The 10448-nt window shown below is 39.4% G+C and overlaps 1 protein-coding gene across 10 annotated transcripts in view; it reads left to right on the forward strand.

Annotated features, from left to right (window-relative positions):
- PHF20L1 (PHD finger protein 20-like 1) overlaps positions 1-10448 on the forward strand; it is an 89564-nt gene that overhangs the window by 30414 nt on the left and 48702 nt on the right. For 9 of the 10 annotated variants that reach the window (XR_002099591.1, XM_019528178.1, XM_019528183.1 and 6 more), the window contains one exon: positions 6971-7053. Coding sequence is in view for 9 of the 10 variants with exons in the window: in XM_019528178.1 (XP_019383723.1) it covers positions 6971-7053 (83 nt within the window). In the remaining variant the exon portion in view is untranslated. Of the gene's footprint in view, positions 1-6970; positions 8432-10448 lie in introns of those variants that run through there. The other variant, XM_019528187.1, reaches the window with a different exon arrangement.

Raw genomic sequence — 10448 nt, forward strand, 5'->3', positions numbered from 1 at the left:
GTTCCCCCCCCCCCCCCCCCCAATCAACAGCATTGTAACTTCCCCCTTAGCCAGTCCTCTTGTGTTGGATGGGCAAATAAGCTTGTGCCTGGGTTGTGACATTTTTGCTCAACTAGAAGTAATGCTGCTCAAGGATCTTGTTTAGTTCTCAGTGTTTGTAAACCATATTGAACTGCTGTGGTAGACTATCCTGTGGTATACTTTGAACATCTATTTTTTTCTGTATTAGTGACTTGTGAAAATTCATAGAACTTGCTTTGAAATCTCACTAGCTATTGTTGCAGAAGAATTAGTTGTTTGCTAGCAGAGCTATGGTAAACTAAATTTAAATCACACAGGGAAAATTGTTTAATTAGATGCCAAACTTCTTTAATGGGGACTAGGCAGAACTGTTAGAATCCAAGAGTACGTTGTGAACACGACTCTCCTTTTTTCCTTGTTTGTGTTAATATGACTTTCTCTAAGAAGTAACTGAGTATGTTCTGTTTAGTGTATTGGTTGTGCATAAGGTTAAATGTTTTGGGCTCTGCTAGTAACCAGAAGACTAACAGAGAACCTAATATGAAAAAGGCCAGAACTGTCAGTCTGTAAGTGTTTGGAAGGATGCTGTCTTCAGATGCAGAGCAAAGGTTTTTGTTTTGTGTTAAGCTTAGCTAATAGGTGTTGCACAGGGTGCCTATTACATGAGTGCGGAGGCTGCTCCGATTCGCTGGAATTCCAGTGTGTCGGAGCAGACTCATGGCAATTACTGCGCTCCAGCAGCCCACTGCATCTTGTGTATCGGCATCCCCATGCTTCAGAATGGTGGTGGAGGTGTTTTATCTAAAGCTTGTTCAAGATAAAGTGCCCCCACCACCATTTTGAAGCACAGGAGCACTGATACGAGATGCTCCAGGCACTTTAATTAGGGGTTCTCTAATTAAAACATGTCTCCCAGCCCCCACCCCCAGCATGTGTATGAATGCCCTATTTTTGTTTTTCTCCTTCTCCACACAAAGTGCCTTGCTATGCTTGTTAGCATCCTTTAAAGGATGAAAGAGTTTCAGTATTGTGCCTCAATGTGTGGTGACTCTGATGCACTAAGCAGTACCAGACTGAAAGTATACTTATTTTTGGCCAATTTGATTGCTGTCCAGATGTTGATAGTAACACTGAAACAGACCAGTGTGGTGCGAGTTTCCTTCCATCGGTGCTTGGAATCCTATGATTAGCAGCAACTGAGGACCGTTCATTCTGCAGTTCTGGGGGCAGTGCTCCTTTTGTTGAGAAGGAGAGATTCCATGTTCTCATTGGAGCAATAACAGAAATGTGAGACTTACTAACCAATCAGTTTCATTAGCTCAGGCTAGTGAATTTCATGCTCCAACCACTGGTGCTCTCTCACTTGCCAAAGGTTAGTCCCTGTTTGCCTGAATGAATAGGTTAATTAATTCTTCAAGATGTTTTCAATATGTGCTAGTTCTTACTTTTTTAAGTGTCTTAAGGATGGTTTTAAGTTAAGCTTTCAATCAATTCCAGATTAACATGTATGATCTTTGATTGTGATTGGACTGTTTTAATACTTTTCTTTCCATAACTATTTCTAGATTTCTGTGGTTACAGTGTCTACTGATAACCTTAATGTGCTTAGAGCACTTTAAAGATGAAAACTGTGATGCCTTTGCTAACAATTAACCCTTTAAAATTATGCTTATGTCTCGAGCCTCAGCCTTCACTTCCTGACTGAAGGCAGAGGTGTTGGGTTGTGCTGATATACCAAGCAGAATGAACCTGAGGAAATAGTAAAGCATTGTAGCTGCTAAACTGAGATGCTCCAATAAATAGATGTTATTCCAGCAACTTCCCCTTAAGAGCTGTGTGGGGGTTCTTGTTAGAGGGAAGGGAGTACATGATTGGGTTGAGGATTCAGGTTCTAACAGTCTACTGCTGGGAGGGTGTTTGGAGAGATCTCAGTTCAAGCCAAGTAAAACAGGACTTGAAAACTCATTTGTTAATGGCTTACTGGTTCCTTGCCCTAATAAAAGTAAGGGCAGTGTTGAAAGAGATCATGACAAAAAAAAGCAAAAGCATGATTGGGGAACAGATGGTATTACCACATCTGAATTCTTTAATAATTTTTCCTTATTTAAAAAACTCCAAATATGTTTCCCTCTGACTTATGCTCTCGTTAAAAAAGATTTTTATAGTATTTGTGGATCTTTGTTTCCCATCTGAAGTCATAAACAGAAGACAATATCATACTTGACTGCACTGAATTAGGTGAGGCTCTGTTCCCTCGGGCACCACCTGGGGTAACAAGGGATAATGGCCACAAACTGATTGAGAGCAGGTTCAGGCTTGATATCAGGAGGCATTACTTTATGGTTAGGGCTGCCAGGCTCCCAAGGGAGGTGGTGCTCTCCCCTATCTTGGGGGTGTTCAAGAAGAGGTTGAATAGATATCTAGGTGGGGTATTATGATCCCAGCACTTGTTCCTGCCCAGGGCAGGGGTCAGACTTGATGATCTGTAGAGGTTCCTACTGACCTTAGAAACTATGAAACCATGAAACATCAGATGGAGAAATAAATTGTAAAAGTAGATGTACATTTAGTTATAGCCTGCGTTTTTGTCTTAAATGTCTCTAGTGATCAGATGGACAGAAATGCAGCTTTATGGTAAATAAAAGAATTTCATTCTCATTTAGGCTTCTTCTGAAATATTTCTAAGCTATCGGTTGGTAATAGGGTGGCCATCATAGAGGACAGTCTGATTGTTCTTTGTCTTCTATTGATATGAAACCAGTGTTGGATTTCGTATCAATAGAGGATAGGGTAGCAGAAAACCAGAATGTGTCTATGGTGGCCGCCCTAGTTGGTCATGAAGTTGCCTCTGAAGCAGAAACTGTGCTTGGCATTAATTGAAGATATTCTTTTAAGGGTGGGTAATCCATTTTGGTTGGACTGCTCCCACAGAAGAATTTTTAAAAATCCACCTGACTGAGATATTGAAACATAAGAAAAGCTTACTGTACATATACCTTTTATTGTTCATCTGGTATTTTACATCCATAATATATGATGCTGTGCTGCATGGCAGCCAGTCAACTACCTATGTATAAAAGACTTGTAGGTAACATGTCTCACCACCATCATGAGTTCTGAAGAAGTAGCAGGCAGTTATCTGGTGACTATTCCTAACAAATTAAAAGTGGGGAGAACAAAACATCTGCTCTTTTCCACTGCCTGATCCCTCCCTTTTTTGTTTGTAGCATGCTGTTGTTTTACGCTGTAAGCTATTTATTTCAAGCTTCTGTTTCCATACATGACTGTAATGCCCAGAGCAAACTTGTCTTAGTGAATTTAAGAATATTTTCAGGGGCATAGACAGACATGGATCTTTGGGTAAATGTGGTACCTTTGATTAGACCTACTAACGAGTTGGAAAAAATTGTTCTATGCAAGCTTTTGGGTACAAACACCCTTCTTCAGGCAGAGGGAGAGAAAGTCAGACTCTTGAATTATACATCTTGAATTGAAGCCAATGTTCTGCTTATGTTAATTTAAAATTTTTTTTCCATAAATGTATCTAATAAATATGGCATAAATAATGTTAGGAATATAACACTGTTGCCTCTAGTCAGTCCTTGTGGGAAATAAAAAGTCAATAGCAGGTCTTTAATGGAATGCTATCTGATTTGGAGGAGGACATCTCCTAAACAGCTGACATGAGGAAAACCCATAGTTTGCTAATTAATAACACTTTGGGAATAACATGCTAAATTGCTTGGGAGGCTAATTAATTTTCCATGGAATATAGTAGCAGTACTTTATAAACTGTGCCATTTAGAATATCCAATGGTTATGAGGAATCAGAACTCTGGGTAGAGGCGATATCTTTTATAAAATTAATTAAATATTTGCAAAAAAAAGTCTTTATTTGCAAGCTTTCAGGTGTACTCATTCTTGCAAATACAGATTATTTTCTTTTTGCAAATATCTAGTTGGTCAAATAAAAGATATCGCCTCGACCCAGAGTTATGATTCCTTTTGCCTGTAGACCAATATGGCTACAACCTGTATCCCTGATTGTTAGTGCACTTGTGATTTGTCATCTTCAGCAATCCCTTGCAGCTGAGGATGATTGTAACTTCTGAAGAGCAGCAATTACAAGTTAATATGCATCTCCTTGAATCTTTGCACAAGCACACGGTGACCAGCTTCCATAGCCATTACATCATGTCATGTGCTTGTGCAATGATTCAAGAAGATGCATATTAACTTGCACGTGGCTCTGGAGCTGCAGGTTGGCCACCCCTGTCTTAGGAGGCAGCTGCTGCTCCCACCATAAAATGGCAGGAAATGGATTTTTCCAGCCTGTTTTTTCCAGGAACTTTATTGCCTCCTTAGCGTGGACATTAGGCAGGTTTGAACAGGTTTAGGTCTTTTCACCGCAACGTTAGTTGATGCTATTTCTAGATAAAATAAGCCCTTGGACAGACATGAGTTAACCTGTGGCAAGTCAAGCTGTTCCAGTTTTAGAAAAAGCTGTAAACATGTGACACAACCCTTAAAACTGGTTTAACCAGCTTTCTGCAGTGGCAGATTCACCCGTAGATGAATTTGGGTTAAGATTCTGGACAGATGAACAAGTTATCACAAGGTAACCTATGGTTTGAATTTATGGCATGTCAGCTACTCCAGTAATTGCCCATAGGCATATGCTGTCCTTACAATAAGTATAAGGTACCTTGCTCCTCGGTAAAAATAAAGTAAGTTACCTTGCATTTATTGTGGTGTAAGAGTGTGCACAAGGGCAGAGTTAGCACAGAGTGGCTGATAGGATACACGTTTTAATAGCTTGTCTGGCCTTCTTTAGATTGGTTAGACTTTCAAATGACTACCTTGCAGTACAGAGACTACCTGTTTCCCATGCTTTTAAATGCATAACTTATATATGAACAGGTACCACAGTGTGATTTGCTAAAGGCTTATGTCTCCAGCTCATCCTGTCTGTTCATGTGTCCAAACTTGTGAGTTCCTGCATGACACAGTTTAGAAACACCTACTGGTGTGAAACACCTACGCAAGTTGTTTACTGTGGAGCTGACTAATTAGCTCTGCAGTAAACATCTCAGCATCTACATGTGCGCCCCTATTAGGGTGCAGGAAACTAATAAACTCTGCAGCAGGGTGGTACTTGTAAATACCTGCCAGCTAGTCCTGCACTGAAGTACCCTCGTGCCCCAGCCAGCCCCTCCGCAGCACATTGAGCCTGGCTGGAGCAGCCCCAGGTTGGCAGGCTCCTCCAACCCAGTTCATTGTGCTGTGGTCCAGACGCATGTGCAGATGGCGCCCCTGGGAGCTTCCCAGAAGCAGTAAGCTCTGGAATATATTGCTGTGTATTAATGACACGTGTTGATGTGCCCAGTTAGTGTTTGGCTAAGAGCCAGCAGTTTGAGGTTGACAGACGTTTAAATTTGAGTGTTAGTGGTCTCGTATATGGATTTGTGATTGAAGCACCACATACTGATGCTGCAGTTAGCAAGACCATAGTGGGTATCTTTTACTCTTGGAGATCCGCATTCCTAAAAATCACAGAATGATGGTCATTCATTGAAGAATGAACGTTCCAGTCACTTCATCCAGCTGCCCTTTTACAATTGCCCCTTGCTTATAGATTTCATAGAATTTTAGGGTCAGAAGGGACCTTAGTAGATTATTAAGTTCAACCCCCTGCCCTGGGCAGGAAAGAGTGCTGGGGTCAGATGACCCCAGCCAGGTGCTTGTCCAGTCTCTTCTTAAAGACCCCCAAGGCTGGGGAGAGCACCACCTCCCTTGGAAGCCCATTCCAGATTTTGACAACCCTTACTATAAAGAAATTTTTCCTAATGCCTAATCTATATCTGCTTTCTGTCAGTTTATGGCTGTTGTTCCTAGTAACTCCAGAAGGCACCCTGGTAAACAGAGTATCCTCTCTTCCTTGTTGTCCCCATGATGAATTTGTAGATGGCCACAAGATCCCCTCTCAGCTTCTTTTTGCTGAGGCTGAAGATTCAGGTCCCTCAATCTCTACTTGTAGGATCTTACCTGCAGGCCCTTAACCATCCAAGTAGTCCTCCTGGACCCTCTCAAGGTTACCCAGTGCGGTGCCCAGAACTGGGCGCAGTACTCCAGCTGTGGCCTGACCAGCGCCGCATAGGGGGAAGTATCACCTCTGTGCCTTCATGGGCCTTTTGAAGAGGTGGGAATAGGTAGTGTACATTTTTGATAGGAGCCCTGTGGCTGTAAACCTTAGCACCGTTAGGAAAGCATGCAAAGACCAAATTACGAGGGAAGGGAGGCTGATTCCAGGTATGGACAAATATACCTTTTAGCTGCTTTAAAATGGGAGGGGGAGCTGTTACCTGGGAGCAGACATCGGCTGTTAGGATGCAACTGCTGTGTCTGCATGGTGGTGTAGCAGTGGAAGTTGGGTAAATTACATTTATTTTGACCCTCAGTGATGCTAGGTTGAAGTTCCTTCACTTTTGCTACGCTTGTATTGTCACAGAATAATGCAGATGTTACATTAAATTGTGACAGCTTATTATTATCCTTTTATATCTATATAATTATGTCTGTCTGTACCCTCTAAATAAGCTCTTAAAAATAAAAAATAAATAAACCCATACTCTAATAGTGTAGGCCTAGCTATGAAGCGTTGCTGTTTAGGGAGGGGAAAAGCCTTACAATTTATGGTTCCATTTTTCTCTCTGGTGGTGGAATATAAGCACTTTTGTGGGCCAGATGCCAACACTTTTATTCTACTAAACAAAAACTCAGGCTTTGTAAAAGTGACTTTGGAAGGAATCTTGTTCTAGATTAAAATGTTTTAAGTCCTTTCTTTTTTCACTTTTATGTTTTTTTCATCGTAAATCCTCATGATAAATGGTGAGCTCAAAGCCAGACTCTTTCTAAATTAAAATCTCTGCCACTTTTCTCTTCTCTTAAGGTTTGTTGGCATCCAAAGCTGTTGTTGTGGATGGTGGTGAAAAAAAGGAAGTCAGCAAAGAAACAGCTCCAGTCCTGGAGCAGGTATGAAATGGTAGAGTTTGTTTCCTTTGCAGGGTTCCCACTGGAGTGTGCCATGGAGATATAGTAACATGAAAAATGCCCCTTCAGAAAGAGAGAGGGAACTAAATATTTGCTCTTAAGTTTACATCTCTGCACTGGCAGAGGATGCAAGTAAATTGTTGTAGACCACACAAGTACCTTGAATTTTAGTACGTGATTTACAGTCTTGGAAAAAACCCATGGTTAAGAGACTTCTATTCCCGTGTACAATTTTATAACTGAAACCATGACAGCAACTTGTTTAGAAAAAGACCCTTACACAAATTTAATTTGTGGCTTGAATCAGGGTTTTTGACATCCAGCAAAACTTCTTTTGTAAGAAGTTTGTTTTTTTTATATTGTAAGAATTGGTGTTGTAGACTGTGTTTTCTGAACTGTTCAATGAGCCATACATTTTGCTAGGGTGTATATTTTAATAAATACAAAAAAGAATTTAAATAATGTTAAGGGTCTGATTTTTAAACTCCCTTCTTTGAAGAAACGGAAGGTTGCCAGTTCATCTCTGGCTCATTCCGTTGTGTTCAGGCATTCCTTGAATCTCAAATATGCATGATCTTGCCTATTAAAAGGGCTGAATACCTCAAGCACACTAGGTCAAGCTAAGGGTGAAATGACAGCCTTCACTCTGGACACCTTTTGCTCTTATTGGTTTAAATCAGAGCCTTAATATACTTTTAATGAAGCTTTTTTGTATTCATTTTCATTCCTTTGTAATGTTAATGTTTGTTTAAAACAAACTAGCCCCCCCTCAAAAAGAGCACTTACATTCTTTTCAAGCCCCGGCACACTCTCTAAGCAGTCCTTGCCCCAAACTTCCTTTGATGCTTTGTTAGTTGTACTGGTTCTTTAGGTCTGATATATAATTGCATTACTGTGGTTTTCCACTGGCAGTGTATTGGATCTGAGAGTCTCTCAAATCCAGGGTGCTGACAATGGAGCATTATGGTTCTGCTTTTAATGCTGCCACTGTAAAGGTTAATTCTGAGCCGCTATGGTGTCAATGCATTGACTCATATTTTGCATAATGGTTTACGATGTATTGACATGATATTCCATTTCTCAAATTTTTGCATATTAAATATGCTATGATTTCTTGCTACTGTGTGTGATACTTTCAGTGTGCAAAAACTGTGAAATGGCCGACAGCATGACATTTCTGGAAGAATCATTACAATGTAAATTTTAATGTGCACAGTCCCATTGAAAGTAATGGGATTTTGCAGTTTACGTAGACTGTTTATGCAGCAGTATAAACTACAGTGCATTAAAAAAAAAGTAACTTTTCAGACTTCAATAACTCGGCTGTTTCCATTTTACCTGTGTTGTTTAGAGACAAAAATAAAAAATTCAAAGAGCACTTTTACCATTGACAGGCTAATGGTATGGAAATTGTAATTTTTTAAAAAACTTGTTTTTAGCTTCAAAAGTTCTTAAAATATTTTTTAAAAAGGGCATCCAAAAACCTAGCAGGCTTCCTTCTTTCTTCTAAGTGCAGGAAAAACAAATCATCAAAACTTGAACTGATTAGAAATGGAGGGGAAAATGTCTGACCTCAAAACTCTTTTTTTTTTTTTTTTTTTCAAGTTCCCATCCGAATTCAAATTAAAATGGCCGAGTTATAAATCCCTAAAAAGGCTTTACTATGGCAAAGCTGACAGCCTTTAATGAGAGACACTGTCTGCTACTGCTAGAATGCTGAATGGGAAAATGTCTTGTGAGTTTTTTTTAAATAATATAATACAAAAACACCGTAGAAAGCTTCAGGCCAACAGCCAAAAATATGATGTGCTGATGGAAATATATTTTATTTATATTTATAACTTTTTTAATTTACAACTGTCTTGAACCCGAAAACCTCAGCCTTTTAGATGCAGATATAGTAGTTTATTTAACTGTATTAGGGTTATGTCATGTTATTTCTTTTTGACCAAGACCTGCTCAGATGATAACTTTAATTCATTAAGGTTTTTTATTGTTAATTTGTCCTGTTAAGAGGTTAAGCACCTTATCAGAATATTAATTTAATTTTTTAATCTTGTTTAAACAACTTTGTAATTTGAAAGTAATGGATGCTGTAGTAATGTCTTTCACATATGTGAAGATGAACAATAAAATTGTTTATTTACAAGTTGCGCCTCTAATTAATTTCTGGTGATACCTTCATAATCAGCATAGCTCTACAGTTCATGGAATATTTTATTTAAATGAATAAACTGCACTTACACAAGTAGAATCAGCCGTTTCAAGGAAGGAACTGGTGGCAACTGAATGGAACATTTTGCACTGGACTTCCCTATGGTACTTCCAGCAGGCCACTCCTAGAGCGTTCAAGGATGCCCTGTTAAGTACATAGTGTGTGCATCTGTGTTTGTAATTCCACTGGAACTTGCAGCTCCCATGTTCCAGTGGAACAGAAATCTGTCATTCAGTTACCAAAATGCAGTCCTCTGAAGGATGGAGGCCTGAACTGGGGAACACCCTCAAATCAGCAGAGGCATGAAATCTGGCTGAAGAAAGTGGTGCACACATTCTGGAAGCAAGTTCCTGATTTCATAATGATGTTTTCGTTAGCTTATATAGTACCGTGGTGCATATGAGACCCGAGCAATAGCTGGCATAAAGATTTAAGAGATCCTGTGTTCATATGCAGTAGTGTCTACCATGATTGGGCAAGTTCAAACAGAAAACTCAGCCCGTAGGAAGAACTTCCCTCTAGCTGGAAACTGAAATGTCAGTCACTGAATTCAGATGAATTGCTTCAAAATAATTTGGTACACGCATTAACATGGGTTAAAACTCAGTCAGTTATGGGCAATGCCTCATAGAATGGTTTTTCAAAAAGCATTTCTTTGACCTGCATTTTATCTTTATGTTGGTTTTTTTTTTTTACTCTTGGCAATCTGTTTAACTCTGTGGTGCTAGAAGTTGTGATTTCTTGATGCATTTGCACAATCATTAAATGTTGTTGAAATCCAGACTCCCAGCACAGAAGTGGGTTCAGTGTGTGCTCACTATTAATTTGATTGTCATTTGTTTTAAGACTTCCTTAAAGGGGCACTGTCAACCTCTTCAGGTTCTTCATTAAAATTGAAGTAAACCTGTAAGTATTTTTAAACTGATTGCTCATATACTTTTTGGTGTGATCACAAGAAAACCTCAAGAACAGCAGTTCTAGTTTGTAGCAGTAGTGTTTTCTAGGTCATGCTTTATTCTTTCACCATTGGTGATGTTGGCTTACAATGCAAGAGATATGAAAATGGTTTTGGTACTGTTTGTCAAATGGAGATTAGATAGATGCTAAGAAAATGATCTTTGTTATTTTCCAGTTTTGTTCTTTTTTTTTTTTTTTTTTTTTT

Source organism: Gavialis gangeticus, unplaced genomic scaffold (assembly GCF_001723915.1).
Source record: "Gavialis gangeticus isolate Ggan-Ray unplaced genomic scaffold, GavGan_comp1, whole genome shotgun sequence".
Taxonomy (NCBI): domain Eukaryota; kingdom Metazoa; phylum Chordata; order Crocodylia; family Gavialidae; genus Gavialis; species Gavialis gangeticus.